The sequence below is a fragment of the Penicillium riverlandense genome, assembly GCF_028828495.1.
Source record: "Penicillium riverlandense strain IBT 135883 chromosome Unknown utg000008l_segment0_segment0, whole genome shotgun sequence".
NCBI classification, from domain to species: domain Eukaryota; kingdom Fungi; phylum Ascomycota; class Eurotiomycetes; order Eurotiales; family Aspergillaceae; genus Penicillium; species Penicillium riverlandense.
In genome coordinates, this window is record NW_026643199.1 from 2,068,880 (window position 1) to 2,085,690 (window position 16,811).

Sequence of the window (16,811 nt, forward strand, 5' to 3'; positions counted from 1 at the left end):
CGCTCCTTTTAGACCTGACCTGGGGTCGCAGCAGCTTGTCTCGTTGGCTGTGACAGAGGCCAGCCACGATGTTTACATTCACTCCGCTCCTTGGGGCGCAGTCCTCAACAGCAAGGGCGTCGCAGTCAATTCTGGAACTGGACGGGGGCATCAAGATTCTTGTGGATGTTGGTTGGGATGATACATTTGACCCTCTGGATCTGGCAGAACTGGAGAAGTGAGCTCGCAATTGCTGTCCATCCTCGCGATATTTTGTCTAATATTATTTCTCATCAGGCACATCCCAACCCTCTCGCTGATCCTTCTGACGCACGCGACACCGGCGCACATCGGTGCTTTTGTCCACTGCTGTCAAACGTTCCCTCTCTTTACCCAAATTCCCGTCTACGCGACAAGCCCCGTTATCGCCTTTGGCCGTACACTGTTACAGGATCTATATGCTTCGGCGCCGCTCGCTTCTACCTTCCTTCCGAAGGCTTCGATTTCAGAGCCCGGCGCGTCCTCTTCGGCAGCGTCCGCGGCAGCTTTTGCTGTCACAGGGGCCGATGGAGAGTCCGGAGGAGCTGCTCGCAGTACAGGCCAGGTCCTTCTTCAGCCCCCTACTGCCGAGGAAATCGCACGGTATTTCTCTCTCATTCAGCCACTCAAGTATTCGCAACCCCACCAGCCGCTTCCATCTCCGTTTTCGCCACCACTGAACGGCCTTACCCTTACCGCTTACAATGCTGGACATACGGTTGGTGGGACAATATGGCACATTCAACATGGACTGGAATCGATCGTCTACGCGACGGACTGGAATCAGGCGCGTGAAAGCGTCGTGGCAGGTGCTGCATGGTTTGGTGGCTCTGGCGCCAGCGGAACAGAAGTCATTGAACAGTTGCGGAAACCGACGGCTTTGGTCTGCAGTGCCAAGGGAGGCGATAAGTTTGGGCTTTCCGGGGGCTGGAAGAAAAGAGATGATCACCTTCTTGACATGATTCGGAGCAGTCTCGCAAAGGGCGGCACTGTGCTTATTCCAACGGATACGAGTTCACGGGTCCTGGAGCTGGCATATGCGTTGGAGCACTCATGGCGCGATGCTGCGGCAAGTGAAAAAGACGATGTGCTCAACGGTGCTGGACTGTACTTGGCCGGCAGAAAGGTCAACACGACAATGAGATTGGCCCGGAGCATGCTGGAGTGGATGGACGAGAACATCGTTCGCGAATTCGAAGCGGCCGAAGGTGCCGATACCAGAACAGGCGGACAAAATCAGGATAAAGGCGGCAGTAAGGGAACTGGTCCCTTCAATTTCAAGCATCTCAAGACCGTCGAGCGCCAAAAACGTCTCGAGAAGCTGCTTACAGAACCCGGACCCAAGGTCATTCTTGCTTCTGACACATCATTGGCTTGGGGCTTTTCAAAACATTCTCTTCGGCAGATTGCTGAAGGCCCTAACAATCTGCTGCTGTTGACCGAATCATTCCACAAAGAGAAGATTGAAGAATCAGTGGAGGAGACTCAAGATATCATGTCGCTTGGAAGCATTATCTGGCAGTGGTATGAAGAACGGAGAGACGGTGTTGCCTTGGAGAAAGCATCAGATGGAGAAATGCTTGAGCAAGTTCACAGCGGCGGAAGAGACCTGACCTGGACAGATGTGCAACGAGCTCCGCTCGATCCCGGTGATCAGTTGCTTTATCAACAGTACCTCGCCACTAAACAACTTCAGGATACCTCTCAAGCGCGGGGCCAAGAAAACCTTGAGAATGCAGCGGACGCGCTTGATGATCGATCCAGTTCAACATCGTCGGAAGACTCGGATTCGGAGCAGCAAGGCAGGGCGTTGAATTTTTCGACATCTCTCGCCCACTCGAACCGAAATAAACTTGCTCTCAGTGACCAGGATCTCGGTATTAATGTTCTTCTTCGACGCAAAAATGTCTACGATTATGATGTGCGTGGCAAGAAGGGCCGCGAGCGCATGTTCCCCTACGTGGCGCCCAGAAAGAAGGGCGATGAATACGGAGAGTTCATCAGACCTGAGGAGTATCTTCGAGCGGAGGAACGGGAGGAAATTGATATGCAGCAACGCCGCACAGAGGCTGAGACCAAGCTAGGACAGAAGCGGCGATGGGATGAAACGATAGGGGCCAATGGACGCAGGCTATCTCGCGATGCTGGAGGTCGGAAACGCCAACAGTTGTCTCGAGACGGCCGGAAGAGAGACTCCAGCACCGCCGATGACCTCAGCCTTGCCTCCGGCGATGAAGCTGCAGATATCGCTGCATCTTCAGAGGACGATGCGGACGCCCAGGAGTTTGAAGGTCCTGCGAAGGCCGTGTATACCAAGGAGACAATCACGATCAACGCTCGACTCGCCTTCATTGACTTCACGGGTCTGCACGACAAGCGCAGCTTGGAAATGCTAATCCCGCTCATTCAACCACAAAAGCTGATTCTCGTCGGCGGGATGAAGGAAGAAACCTCGGCGTTAGCAGCGGAGTGCAAGAAGCTCCTGGCAGCCAAAGCTGGTATCGATGTCTCTGCTCCTGCCGCCGACTCGCTTGCCATGATTTTCACACCGGCAAACGGCGAAGTCGTTGACGCAAGTGTTGACACAAATGCGTGGATGGTCAAGCTGAGCAACAGTCTCGTCCGGCGTCTGAACTGGCAACACGTCCGTAGCCTGGGTGTCGTGGCTTTGACAGCCCAGCTACGAGGACCCGAGATCCCATTCTCCGATGCAGAAGATGAGACCACAGAATCGGCCAAGAAGATGAAGCAGCTCAAAGACGAAGCTGCTTCCTCGGCCGTTGCTCCGACCTTGGATGGCGTCAAGTCCACCGCTGAGAAAGCGGACATCTATCCTTTGCTCGATACTCTGCCTGCGAATATGGCCGCAGGGACGCGCTCGGCGACCCGACCTCTCCATGTCGGTGACTTACGACTGGCTGATCTGCGTAAGCTCATGCAGGCTGCCGGGCACACGGCGGAGTTCCGTGGCGAGGGCACGTTGCTGATTGATAAGTCAGTGGCGGTGCGCAAGTCTGGGACCGGCAAGATTGAGGTTGAAGCGGCGGCACAGTCTGCCACGAACCAAGCAGCCTTGGGGCGTGGTGCGGGGAGCTTCCTCGCTGTCAAAAGGAAGATCTATGAGGGTCTTGCTGTGGTTTCTGGTAGTTGATGAAATTCGCATATGTACTTGTACCTTTATAGTCTATAATCACTATGGCATTTATGATTGATCAAGTACTGGAGTCTATGCCTCGTTATGCTACAAAATCACAGGATTTCTTGAGACAAACGCGCCTGATATTGCGATCTCTAAGCCAGATCATTGATTACTGTATCTCGTATTATGCAGAAGTTCAATCAATGGCTATACTTTTCCAAACAAAAATCCAATACTAGCAAAAGAGAGTTCAACATCTCAACGTTGGTTGACTCTATCTCGTCCTTTCTTGATGCTGATAGCACCCAGCTTGACTTTTGCACCTCTGCCCATTTTCATGAAGAAATCATTGCTCTTTTTGTTGCCAAGCAGCCAACGAGGTGTCTTAGAGACCTTTACCAAACGAACTTTATCGTCTTTTGGAGACAAAGTGACGGGCAAGGATACTGGCGGAGCGGGCGTTTGGGGAGCTCCACACCAGATGCGAAGAGCTTGAATGCAGGGACTATCCTCCAGAATGGGGGCTGACTCTCCATGTCCTTAAAAAAAAGGGAGGACAGATCGACGAGATACCTAAAAACCCCAAAAGTTAAGAGCAAGCTTAACAGGTAGGGTGGATGTATACTTACAGCTTGTCAGCCCGCTCGTTGTAAACGAAGGAATTGGGATCTGGGTGATGCATTTCATACCCCCAATGACGAAGAAACCTATCAAAATTCTGACATTAGAGATCTTGTTTCAGTTTCAGAAGGAGTCTATTTACTTAAGTATGTTAGTCAGTTGAGCCCTAATACTGGCCAGTTGGGAGTAGGACAGAAGCTGATAAACGTGGCCGAGCCACTGGCCTGGCATAGGCGACAGCAGCTGATAATACACCGGCCGGCCCATGAATGGATAACTGAGGTCTTGTTCGTGGACGTCTTCGCTGGTGTACACAGGCCCATAACCAGCCTGTCCAAGCAGCTGGCCGAGAATCCACTCGTGGTCGGCGTGGCATTTGACTTTGTGGTATCTATGTTTTCTGGAGATTTAGATCAGTATGTTGTGTGTCTTTTTCTTGGTTCATTTGAACCCACTTGACTTACTCATATCCAATCTTCAGAACAAAGACTTCATCGGTCTGGATATCTCGGGCAAGAGTCATCATCATGTGCCCTGTATTTCCCTCGGTTCCAACTCCACTGAGAAGGGCGATGATCATGAGTCTTCTGTGTTGAATACAGACGTTCTTGTAGGAGAGGTCGAAGAGACCATAGTTGTTTTCCTGGCCGGCTGGGCAGTCAGACCGAGCTGGGTTATTTGGGACTTGGGGGTTGGATGGGCTTGGAATCAATCGGCACAGAAAGGTCATCGGTTTGGCGAACGAGTTGCACCATTCTGGCCAGTCAGAAATTCTGGGGTTGACAAAATAAGTCGCCCCGGGCATGTTGAGTGTGGCGGCTGTGTTTCGGAGATTGTTTTATTTTCAAGAAGCCGGCGTACCAACTCAAATTATGGTTCCAAAGAAATATGAAAATGGAAAGGGACTTGGGGTCAGATTCAGGCCCAAGTTACCAATCCCTATTAGGTTGGGGTGCCGCCGCTCAATCGGAACGCGGAACTGTGGTGAGGGCTTGAGGAACCAGTAAATCTGATTGATGAGTTAATTTATGCCTATTCCTAAATTCCAGACATGGATGTGAACGTTCTCAGAGAAATGGTCAGATTGCGAAAGAAGTTTAGTAAAGCTGTACATGATATCCAGAAAGAATTTAGTGCTCATTTCTTGATGGCGACCACAAAGAGCCGTGGGTAGCGCAGTAGAACCTTCCCATCAACAGACACGGGATAACCCGCTTGCAAACGCTTCAAATACTCTCGCAGAAACCCCTCCTTCTCCTCCGGCCGCAGGGGATCCAGGTAAGGTCGCAGTCCCGTGCCCTTTACCCATTCGATGATAGCTTCGTGGCTTTCGAGGGCATGATAGTAGCTCGTGTGAAAGACATTCACCGCCGAGCAAAGGGGTTTTAGCTCATCGTAGATCTCCTGCGGCGACTGGAATGTATCCCGACCAATATTTGCGAGGGTGCCCGCCCAAGGTCCGTTACGGGCTGTCTCACGCATTAGGACGTGGGATGGTTCCATCAGATTGTCGGGAACCTGGATGGCGAACACGCCACCGGATGGTTGAGTTTCCATCAGCTTCCGGATAATGCTAAATCGTTCTTCCCTTTTGAGCCATTGAAAGACGGCATTGGAGTAGAAAAGGTCCACAGGTTCTTTCGGCGAGTAAGAGGTTATGTCTCCCACGGAGAACTCCCGATGCGGAAGAGCAGTTTTGGCTTTGCGGATCATATCCGGGGACGAATCCATGCCCACCAGGTGAGCATTGGGGTAACGGGACTCTAGAACGGCGGTCGAGTTCCCCGGGCCGCAGCCCAGGTCGACGACATGTTTGGGAGATTGCAGCGGAACCCGAGAGAGAAGGTCCCGAGCTGGCAGAGTGCGCTCATCTTCGAATTTGAGATATTGCGCTGCACTCCAGTCGTGCGCGGGATTGGCCCCTGTTGAAGTGGCCATTGTTCTGTGGCAGGCTGATAGTCCAGGGAAACTTCTTTGAGAAATGGAAAAGAGTCGTTTAGAGGAAGGGTGAAGCATGTCGAAAGGGAAAGACAAAGGTGACCCGTAGAAGTGGTGTTCCGGACAACTTTATAAAGCAAGCGGGATAGGGCGAAAAGCGGGTCCAAGCGGTGGCAACCAAGTCAACCTGGGGAAGTTGAGCATGAACATTTATTTATTTCCTAGACCGGCAGATGACATTTCTCTTCAATTTGCATTATCGGAATGGAATTCACTGCCTGTATCCGAAAAGCAGACGCTCTAGCTTCTACCAAAAATTAAAATCAGAGAAGAGCCGAGACCAAAGGTGTGGTGCGGTCGAAACTGCCGAAAATCGGAAGCGGCTAAATTGAGCTTGAATATCTTCACCGGAGAATTACAAAGATGCGCAAGAAGCGATATCGGCCCAAAATATGGCAATGAACGGTTGCATAGTCGTTTAAGAAATAAATAAGAGTCGACTGTCTACGGGGTTTCCAGTGAAACTACCATAGTCCAAAACAGCGTAGAGCAATATATACCAGGCAGGTATGAGCTGATCCAAAAGTAATATCATGAAAAGTTTGTTCTAATTTCCAAACAAAATATCCTAGTCTATCTATATACCCTATTTGTACCATATATACCCGCTAAATATACCTTGTCGAGTTCTCCGCCTAGCGCCCTACACAGTGATTTCCGCCTGATGGTGATCGAAGTCGTCACCGTCATCTTCTGTGGGAAGCTCTTGGATCACATCGTTCGTTTGTGGGCCAGTGTAGTTTCTGACCAACGAATAAAGAATTAGCATCTGCTTGAAGAACTGATATGTGAATGAGTCTTACCCTCGAGCGGTCAACCACCACCAGATCAAGGCAAAGGCAGCAATGAAGGCAGCCACACAAACTGCGTAGTTCCTATAGGCCGTTGTCAATTATATTGTACCATACGGAAGTTGTGACAGACACATCATCTGGACATCTTACATATTGGCGGTTGTGACGGGGATCTGTGACGGGAAGAAAAGAATGGTGCTGATGAACATAACCCATACGATAGCAACATAGTTAATGGGAGTCCCCCATTTCTTCAGTGTGAATGGCCCTTCAATAAACTTCACCTTGGTCTTGTAGATTTGATGTGCGAGTATGACAGACACATAAGAAATGTCGAGTGCCGGTGCCGTAACACTGAAGATGGCCGTGGCCGTCTGCGTTGATCCGATGGCAATACAGTTCAAGGCGACACTGAAGAAAACCACGAACCAGACAGCATTGACTGGAGTGTGGGTCATGGGATTTACCTTAGAGATAAATCTAGACGAACGGCAAGCATTAGCGTGACATGAATCCGATCTTAGGGTAAAAGGTATCCCTACTTAGAGAATGGGAGTGCTTCGTCTCTGGCAAAGGCATATGCCATTCTTGTATCTGCCAGCATGGCAGAGCAGCCTGTGAAAAATTGCACGAGAATAGCGAATGCCCACATGGCTGTGCCCCCTCGTTTTCCGCCAGCGTTAAGAAAAATCTGTGCAGCGGGGAGACCTGTTGGACTTTTCAGGATGGATTCAAAATCAGTTAGGCAGAAACACATCGAGACGGTTAGGAGCCATCCGAACACGCCAGAGACAAGAACGGCTGTTTGAATAGCGACTGGGCCCCGTATAGCGGCGTCGTGTGTTTCTTCAGACATACTAAACGAATGTCAGGAGACTTTAAGAGCCTTGAGAGTGTAATCCACTTACTGTGTCGTCCCATCATAATCGGTCATCGTCCAGGCCACCGACAAAAACCCAAGAAAGAAAGAAAATACTTTTGAGCCCCAGCCGGATCCATCCGTGAAGTGGGTGAAGACCCAGGATGCGGGTTGCTTATCGGGGGTGAGGTACAGAAGTGCAATGCAGATGCAGACTGTGGCCGTCACTGGTCGGCGTTAGTACCATATCAACAAAATCAGGACTTGCATATACACACTGTTAATTGGAGCGAACCAGAGAATGATTCTATGCAAAGTCTTCGTAGTCAATGAGCAAATGATGCCGATGATGCACAGCAATCCAATCGACACCAAGACGGTTTCTAGTGCAGTTCTGCAAGCGCATTAGTCGGGGTGCTACTCAACTTAGGGAAGGCGGGCCACATACGGTGTATACGAGTATTTGCCATCAACAAGATCCGAATTCATGCTCACACATGCAAGCAGCATCTGGCTGATTGTGTAGGCCACGCTGGAGACACCTGCCGTCTGGCCGAGGAGATTGCACCAGCCCTGGATCCAGGAGAAGATCGGGACCTGATCAGCAGGGACGACATGCTTAGTGACAAAGTACATGCCTCCCGCCGTGGGGTACGCAGACACCAACTCCGCCACCGAACTACCGATGCACATCGCCATGCAGGAGCCGATCAACCAGCACCAGACAGCCGTGGCCGGGCCGCCCGCAGCCAGCGGCGAGCCGAACGTCGCCGGGACAGAGCCCAGGACTCCAAGAATGGAGATGGCATAGGAGACGGTGGACCATTTGGAGAATTCTCGTCGCAATTCCTGTCCCAGGAAGGTCAGTTTCGGCCTGACGCACAGACCGCAGGGATTTTTGTATTGTTACGCGGATTGGAAGTACCTGCTTATAACCGATTCGAGCTAGCAAAAGTTCATCATCGTCACGAATAGTAGCCATTGGAGGCACAGCGGGAGATTCCTCCGCGCCGCTTGTTGTACTCTTGACCTTGTGGTCTGGGTCTGAGGGTTTACCAGTCAGATCCATCTCATAGGATGATGGGAACAAGCAACTGTAGGAAAAAGCAAAGAAAGGTGGGAAAAAAGCAAAAATGCTGCGAGCAGCCGCACTACTTACGGAACCTACCCGACTACTTGAATTAAAGGATCTACCCCAGCGATGACACAAGAGGAGCTAACGTGTCAACCCGATCCCTCGGCGTCGGCACGGAGAAAGAGACGGTGAGTAGAACAAAGCCCTAAGTGGAACGTTATCAGGCCACTCGGAGAGTCGCGCAATGGAGCTCCAGACGATGCGCTCGAATCAAGTGGCCTCGAGGGCAGGCCAAGCAGGTTCTTGGTGGGCGCCCGTTAATTTTTTCGAACGGGGGGTTCATGGGAGGGGTGGGCCGGGTGTTATTCGAGAAGCTGCACGGTCCAAGGGGGCTTGGGTTGGGTTGGACGTATGTAACAGCCAGCTTATCGGAGCAAGGCTTACTTCCCCCCGGTACATTCGCTGGCAATTTCCCGCCGACTTGGTCCTTCTAGCCTGCCCCTAAATACGGAGGTCCATCCTGGCACCGTTGCAGATTGGGTGGCGATAGCAGGGGGTAGGAGAAATGGCGGTGGCCGCGAGCCGAGAGATTCTCGCGGGAGTAGACAAAAGAGGGCAAAGGAGGGAGAGCATGAAATCGATGATCTAGTATCCGTCCATTATCCAATTCACTACATGATTATTTTTCCCAGTTTGAATCTGATAGTTCAACATCGTGTTTACTCGATGATGTATGAGTTCGCGACAATATTTGTTGTCCCACCACGTGCGGGCCCGGACCAACCTTAGTCCGGGCTTCCCACTACGGTGGTCTCTTCGTCAAGTGTCAACATCCAGAAGAGACACGGCTGCCTCTAGTCTTGGTCCTGGATAAACAACCACCCGGGATGAGCTGCTGTTGCTGATTGTGAACCCCTCGATATCGTCTCCCTCGCGCTCGACTGCCTCCCCTCCTTCCGCCATCTATACATCCATCATCCATCCCCCCGCGGTATGATCGCCCATGGCCGACCCGAACATGTATCACGCAATGGGCTCTGAAGATCCAAATCAGCGCATGGCACAGCACGCCCCTCCTCAAGGCTACCCCGCTGCCGGCTACCCTCCCGGTGCAGCTCCTCCGCAACCGGGAGCTGCCTACCCCAGCCCGTCTCAGAACCAATGGCCCGCCTACGGCTCGCCGCAACAAAACATGGCCACGGGTGCCGATGCCATATACAATGCAGCACATCAGGCACCCATGGGCGCGCCGGTCGATCCAGGCATGGCCGGCCTGACATCTCAGATGGGCGGCATGGGGATAGCGGCGGACGCGGGGACAAGAACACACCGGAAGAAGCACCGCCATGCCCATCATGATCTGGGCGCTGCTACAGCGCCCCCGGCACAAGGATTCCAGGGTGGGATTCCTCAGGGGAATATGCAGCCGACGTCGCAGTTCCTCAACACGGGCTTGAATCAAGCTCCACAGCCAGTCTCTCCTGCAATGGCTCCCCAGGCCGGAGGCCAGGTGCCAGGGCTGGGAGGTCACCAACCATCAGAACTGAGCGGCACTGTCAGCTCTGTTCCTACCCAGGGCCGAATTGACCCCGAACAGATCCCCAGCGTGCCGCGCTCGCGAGATCTGCCCGCCCAGTACTATTTCAATCATGTATATCCCACGATGGACCGCCATCTGCCACCTCCTGCGGCGATCCCGTTCGTGGCTCACGATCAAGGCAACTCGTCACCGAAATTCGCTCGACTAACGCTCAACAATATTCCTTCCACCTCGGATTTTCTCTCCTCGACCGGCTTGCCCTTGGGCATGATTCTGCAGCCACTTGCACCATTAGACCCCGGCGAGCAACCGATACCCGTGCTGGATTTTGGAGATGTGGGCCCTCCGCGATGCCGACGCTGTCGAACATACGTCAACCCCTTCATGTCCTTCCAATCAGGCGGTAACAAGTTTGTTTGCAACATGTGCACGTTCCCGAATGACACGCCAGGCGAGTACTTTGCGCCTCTGGACCCGACAGGGGCACGCGTTGACCGCATGCAACGACCGGAGCTGATGATGGGAACGGTGGAATATTTGGTCCCCAAGGAATACTGGAACAAGGAGCCGGTAGGCCTCCAGACTCTGTTCCTGATTGACGTCAGCCGGGAATCCGTCCATCGTGGATTCCTCAAGGGTGTTTGTGAAGGAATTGCCGAAGCGTTGTATGGAGAGGATGGATCGGTGGATGGCACCGAGGGTGAAGATTCGACGTCACGGAGACTTGCACCAGGGGCAACGGTTGGCATTGTGACGTTTGACACAGAAGTGCATTTCTACAACCTCACGGTACGTGTGCCGACCCGCCGCGGACAAAACACCTTTTGTTGCTGACAAGTTGATAGGCTTCGCTGGATCAAGCACAGATGATGGTGATGACTGACTTGGAAGAGCCGTTTGTTCCCTTGAGCGAGGGTCTTTTTGTCGACCCGTACGAATCCAAGTCCGTGATCACATCGCTCTTGAATCGGATACCTAGTATCTTCTCGCACGTCAAGAAACCCGAACCAGTGGTGCTGCCTACACTGAATGCTGCCCTCTCAGCATTGCAGGCGACGGGTGGCAAGGTCGTCTGCGCGCTCTCCAGCTTGCCCACTTGGGGCCCTGGGAAACTGGAGAATCGGGAGGACCCCAAAATTCACGGAACAGAAGCAGAGCGAAAACTGTTCACGACAGAAAATCCGGACTGGAAGAAGACAGCAAGCAAAATGGCTGAGGCTGGGGTGGGCGTCGATTTCTTCATCGCCGCCCCCGGTGGTGTCTATATGGATGTTGCCACGATCGGTATGTTGAGACACAATCAAGATAGAAAATCTTCTAACTCGATTTACAAGGCTATGTATCGGCGCTTACTGGCGGCGAGACATTCTTCTATCCAAACTTCCATGCGCCACGTGATATCTCAAAGCTGCGGGGAGAGATCGCTCACGTCGTCAGCCGAGAGACGGGATACCAATGTTTGATGAAGGTCCGGTGCTCGAATGGCCTCCAGGTTTCTTCCTATCATGGGAACTTTGTGCAACATGCACTGGGCGCTGATCTAGAGATTGGCGGCGTGGATGCGGACAAGGCAATTGGCGTGCTCTTCAGCTACGATGGCAAGCTCGACCGCAAGCTGGATGCGCACTTCCAGGCGGCATTACTGTATACTTCTGCGGATGGACAGCGACGTGTCCGGTGTATCAACGTCGTGGCGGCGGTCAACGAAGGCGGCATGGAGACCATGAAGTATGTTGACCAGGATGCCGTGGTATCCATCATCGCCAAGGAAGGTGAGATTAGTGCCCTTCTCTTTATGAAAACATGTATACTCACCCCTAGCCGCAGCCGCCTCCAAAACACTCGACAAGACGCTAAAGGACATCCGGGGCCACATTTCAGAGAAGACGGTCGACATCTTCAGCGGATATCGCAAGATCTTCTCTGGATCCCACCCCCTGGACAATTAGTTCTTCCTGAGAATCTGAAAGAATTCTCGATGTACATGCTCAGCTTGGTCAAGTCGAGAGCATTCAAAGGTGAGAATATCTATCTCTGTGTGTGACACGACTTTTCTCATCTAACCTTTCCACAGGTGGCAATGAGTCGTCAGACCGGCGGGTTCATGACATGCGTATGCTTCGATCATTTGGCGCTACTGAGCTATCCCTCTACCTTTACCCGCGTATCATACCCATCCACAACATGCAGCCAGAAGACGGATTCCCGAATGAGCACGGTCAGCTTCAGGTGCCGCCTGCGTTGAGGGCTAGCTTCTCCAAGATCGAGGATGGAGGCGCATACTTGGTGGATAACGGTCAGACAATCTTGCTGTGGCTACATGCGCAGGTATCGCCCAACCTGCTGGAAGATTTGCTCGGGCCTGGCCAGAACTCCCTCCAGGAGCTCAATCCCAACCTCTCGTCATTACCAGTGCTCGAGACGCACCTGAACGCCCAGGTGCGGAACCTGCTTCAATACCTCTCGACGGTACGCGGATCCAAGGCTGTGACGATCCAGATGGCTAGGCAGGGTCTAGACGGTGCGGAGTACGAGTTTGCCCGACTCTTGTTGGAGGACCGAAACAACGAGGCGCAGAGCTACGTGGACTGGCTGGTGCACATCCACCGACAGATCAACCTGGAGCTAGCCGGCCAACGCAAGAAGGAAGAGACGGGCGAGAGCACTCTGGCCAGCCTATCTGCGATGGGGTCGTCGTATTGGTAAGCTCGTGCGGGTGCTGTGCGGTGCGGACTTCCGACCAAACGCCGCTCCTGCCTTTTCGGCCGGTCTGCGGTCCGGGCTCTGGCCTATCATCGCCTCGCGCAGAATATGACGGCTGCTCAGCTTGTCTAGACTGGCGGAGGGTTGTGATTTCAGTGGCTGTGGTACGATGGAGTTGGCAGGTGGAGCGAGCGAGCTACAAGCCATCGGATAGGGACGGAGGCTGGAGCCAAAAGGGCCCGAAGTGGGACTTCCGAAAATTCTTTCTGTGCCGTATAGTACAGTCGTATACCAGAATAGTTCGTTTATTGAGTCTTTGCCCTCCGTGTCCCACCCACAATGGACGCCACCGGTCCACATGGCCATGTCTTGGGCAGGGACTAGTCTGCAGCCCAACGTCACACGTTTAGCCGGGGTTGGTGGTGGTGGAGCTCTTCTGCCTAGTCTGTCCAGGCTTTTACACACATAGCAGCCAAACAGACCGCAGTGGACACCTACAGCCGGCGGTCTAGAAGGCGAGATCGTCAACCGGTCTGAGCGAACAGAACTTCGTGTTACCCCACTTTGTCCATTTAAGGTAGTTTTAGTTCGTTCGACGCATCCCCCGGACCAGCCTAGTGATCGCCGGGCCGGCCGGAGTGGCCCTTGATCTGGGCGGTTGGACATGGGACAGCAGCCAGCACATGCAGAGCAGCAGGTAGCAGATATCGTAACATGGTGCCGACTTTGCTAAGATGAGTAACAAACACTGCAACGCTAGAGCCAGGAACACAGCGCAGCGCCACCATTTTCAGTCGACGATCAACAGGGACTGCGACAACGTCAGAGGGCAAATTCGCGCTGGGGGGTGGAGACCCTGAGGGTGGTGGCTGAAAACCCACATGCGCGTTTTTCTCAGGAACCGAAACTCTCTCACTTGGTGGCAGGCCGTTTTGCCAAACCAACATCGTATCTCACGGTGGCACCTGAATCAGTATCATGGTCAGCAAATAGCCTGAGAACTGGCTCCCAGGGCCCCATGGTTACAGCCTGGTTGCCGAGTGGCCAACAGGTTGATCTGTGCAGCCATGTTGCCGGCCCTTTTTTCGCCTCAAGAACCAGAGAGATAGGGCTTGGGCCGTGTCCTGAGCCAACGGGACGATGCGCTGCGTGGCGCGTGTATTGCCACGTCCACTAGGCCGAGTGCCGCCATCAGTCCTCGCCCGAGATCTCCGGCCACGCACCACATTCACTCGGCTCACGCACCAGCGCTGGCCCTAAATCTAATCGCCCGAAACATACTAGATGATGCTGGTCTGCAGAGATGCAGCCAGATCAGATCATCTTGGGGCTATTTCGTATGCAGACTACTTTCTGATGACCCTTTCGGAAGCTCTGGAAATCGGAGATGTACAGCTCACATAGAGGCATTTGGATACACATCTCTTTCTTTCTCTCGGTCGCGCGACACATCCCGCGGAGACCGAGAGACTTTCGTTCCTGGAGTCCAGACCGTGGGCTGACGTTCCATGAAACGAAGCCCTGCTCGGACGATAGGTGGTTCAGTTTCTTCCACCCCCACCATGATTCGCCTTCGGTGGGATCCACTTGTCTCTTTTTGCCTTTCTGCCCCACTGTTCCTGACACTCGTCCTTTGGGTCGGTGGTGGGCGCGTGGTTGACCGATTGCACGTTTTTTTTTCGTCGGCGACCCATCCGGGGGATGTATAGCCAGGTCCCAAAAAGTTATATAAACCCCCTCGATGCCCTGGCCGACGTTCCTTTCGTTCATCAACACTCTCTTTCTTCAAGACACTCCTTCTTTATCAAACACATTCATTACTTGTCTGTTGACCAGACAATACTTTCTTTGAAGCCACTTTTCAAATCACTCTCACTACATTCCAACAAACCATCAAAATGATGTTCACCAAGACTATGGGCCTTGCCGCCATCTTCGCTACTGCTGCCTCTGCCCTTCCCTCTGGCATGATGATGCGCCGCAACGGCACTGCTCCCGCTGGCGGCGGCGTTCAGATCACCAACAACCTGAGCCAGGACATCTACGCCTGGTCCGTCTCCGACGACGTTGGCCCCATGCAGACCCTGTCTGCCAACGGTGGCTCCTACTCTGAGCTCTGGCGCACCAACCCCAACGGCGGTGGTGTCTCCATCAAGCTGGCCACCACCCCCGACCAGTCCGATGTGCTCCAGTTCGAGTACACCGAGGGCGGCGACACCATCTACTGGGACCTGTCCTGCATCAACATGGGCACTGACTCTGAGTTCACTCAGTACGGCTTCGCCGTCCAGCCCTCCACCACCACTGGCAGCTGCCCCTCCGCTGTCTGCCAGGCTGGCGACTCCGCTTGCGCTGCTGCCTACCTCCAGCCCACTGATGACCATGCTACCCACGGCTGCCCCATCGACACTGGTATGGGTCTGACCATCGGCCAGTAAAGTGGTGGTTGTTGATGAGTTTTTGATTTTTCCCTTGCCGGTTGAACCGAGCAGTTTCCATTCGTTTCACCTGACTCACTCGAGTCGGTGACCCTCTTTTTTGCCTTCCCACGTTTACACAAGAAAAAATCTCCTGTTATGAAATACCCCCAGGATGATGTGAATATGAAAGTTGCAGGGATGCAACGAGGGAGTTTAGGGGGTTGATCTTATAGAATTTCATGAATAGAATGTCATGACTGAATTTACAACGTTCAAAAATACTTTCAATTCCTTGTAGTGAACTTTTAAAACCTCTTAATCCCCTTTTGAGTCGTTGAAAGAACCAGCCCTAAGAAAGGCGACTTGGGTAAGGTATCTGACTTAGAGAGGATGTTCCCGATGAACCCCTCCCCTAATTCTCCGGGACTCGAAAGACCTGTAAGCCCAAGAAAGAACAGGGACTCAAAAGAAGGGCCAGGGGGGGGCAAAAATCCTAAGACCGAGATCGAAGAGAAAAACTCACTCCTCCCCACCCACCATCATCTCTTCCGACTACCCGAATTGACCACCCCAAAGCGTCGGTCGTTATTGATCGAGGAACAAGCACAGAAAAGTGGGTCTGTGGCTTCGATTCTAGAACACCGTAGGACTAGTACAGGGGTCTCTGTTCTGTGGGGGGCTTGCGTACATTTCCGACGATAAGCATTCCGACTGGTCGATCGATGGGCGAATCACTTGAACGGGGCCATGTACTGGGCCCACTTCTTACTTCTGCTTAGATAGGTCTATCTTCTACATCCTAACGATCTGTTTCATATGTGTAGTAGTAGTACTTTCTAGCAAGTAACCCGCAGGTGATATAGACTTCAGGGAAGAACACTGAGAAGACGGGGACAAGGCTTGCAGTAGTCAGTATGGACGGATAGACAGAGTGGCGAAGCGACGCATAGTTAGAGACCAGACCCATAGGCACGATTTTGCCATGTTTTGCCATGCTGTCCCTACCAAGCCCGCCTACTTGTTCCTATTTTTTATTCCATTCCTTTCTCCAGTAGCCGAGGCCCTCAACCGTGGTGATCCGCGCAGTGGTTCATCCAATGGGTTCGCGCGTCGGCTAAAAGGCTTTTTCCTGAACGTGTCGAGCGGGCCGACCACTCGATCGGGAAGGTCTGGATTACACATTATCAGCATCTATTCTGCACTTACTACATTAGCTACGCTCCTATGCATCTAATGAAGTATCGATGATACAATAATGCATACATCCTCGCCATACTCCGTTCGATGGATTCATATCCTGAACCCTTCTCAAACCCTTTGAGGCCCGCAACCAGGGAACATGTCACGTGATTAAGTGGCAGTGGCAAAAAACCTTCCGGCCGAAACAACGCAACCATGACAGCAGCGGGCCATGTGCTTTCGTCCGGGGATTTTGAAACATACTCCGGCACGAGGGAGGCGATTATCGTTATGCAGTTTGGGTATGTGTGGCCACAGAACTAGTTTCGGCCGAGTTATCACATTGCATGATAATATAGTTACGACGAGGAGGAAAAGGGAAAGGCAAGTCAGACAGAAATTGCTATTATCTGATTCCGATATAATAGGGAAAAAAAGAAGAACTAGTTACTGGTTCTGTCTGAT

The 16,811-nt window shown here is 52.6% G+C and overlaps 7 protein-coding genes across 7 annotated transcripts; 3 read left to right on the plus strand and 4 right to left on the minus strand.

Annotated features, from left to right (window-relative positions):
* Positions 1-68: 68 nt before the first annotated feature.
* Positions 69-3,169, plus strand: N7474_009842 (cleavage polyadenylation factor subunit CFT2; the record flags this gene model as incomplete). The annotated part of the gene is made up of 2 exons (XM_057201252.1): positions 69-217; positions 277-3,169. The coding sequence occupies 2 exons, from the start codon at positions 69-71 to the stop codon at positions 3,167-3,169; spliced, it is 3,042 nt and encodes a 1,013-aa protein (XP_057049239.1).
* Positions 3,170-3,916: 747 nt separating this feature from the next.
* Positions 3,917-4,583, minus strand: N7474_009843 (uncharacterized protein; the record flags this gene model as incomplete). The annotated part of the gene is made up of 2 exons (XM_057201253.1): positions 3,917-4,178; positions 4,243-4,583. 2 exons carry the CDS (start codon positions 4,581-4,583, stop codon positions 3,917-3,919), a joined length of 603 nt encoding a protein of 200 aa, XP_057049240.1.
* A 332-nt stretch (positions 4,584-4,915) lies between these two features.
* N7474_009844 (Trans-aconitate 2-methyltransferase) lies at positions 4,916-5,716 on the minus strand (the record flags this gene model as incomplete). The annotated part of the gene is made up of 1 exon (XM_057201254.1): positions 4,916-5,716. One exon carries the CDS (start codon positions 5,714-5,716, stop codon positions 4,916-4,918), a length of 801 nt encoding a protein of 266 aa, XP_057049241.1.
* A 703-nt stretch (positions 5,717-6,419) lies between these two features.
* On the minus strand, positions 6,420-8,498 carry N7474_009845 (uncharacterized protein; the record flags this gene model as incomplete). Its single annotated transcript, XM_057201255.1, has 8 exons — positions 6,420-6,519; positions 6,580-6,651; positions 6,721-7,050; positions 7,113-7,427; positions 7,479-7,656; positions 7,708-7,823; positions 7,878-8,278; positions 8,355-8,498. 8 exons carry the CDS (start codon positions 8,496-8,498, stop codon positions 6,420-6,422), a joined length of 1,656 nt encoding a protein of 551 aa, XP_057049242.1.
* Positions 8,499-9,507: 1,009 nt separating this feature from the next.
* N7474_009846 (Sec23/Sec24 family protein) lies at positions 9,508-12,750 on the plus strand (the record flags this gene model as incomplete). The annotated part of the gene is made up of 4 exons (XM_057201256.1): positions 9,508-10,833; positions 10,890-11,328; positions 11,379-12,062; positions 12,119-12,750. 4 exons carry the CDS (start codon positions 9,508-9,510, stop codon positions 12,748-12,750), a joined length of 3,081 nt encoding a protein of 1,026 aa, XP_057049243.1.
* A 611-nt stretch (positions 12,751-13,361) lies between these two features.
* Positions 13,362-13,694, minus strand: N7474_009847 (uncharacterized protein; the record flags this gene model as incomplete). The annotated part of the gene is made up of 1 exon (XM_057201257.1): positions 13,362-13,694. One exon carries the CDS (start codon positions 13,692-13,694, stop codon positions 13,362-13,364), a length of 333 nt encoding a protein of 110 aa, XP_057049244.1.
* A 951-nt stretch (positions 13,695-14,645) lies between these two features.
* N7474_009848 (putative extracellular thaumatin domain protein) lies at positions 14,646-15,185 on the plus strand (the record flags this gene model as incomplete). The annotated part of the gene is made up of 1 exon (XM_057201258.1): positions 14,646-15,185. One exon carries the CDS (start codon positions 14,646-14,648, stop codon positions 15,183-15,185), a length of 540 nt encoding a protein of 179 aa, XP_057049245.1.
* Positions 15,186-16,811: the final 1,626 nt, after the last annotated feature.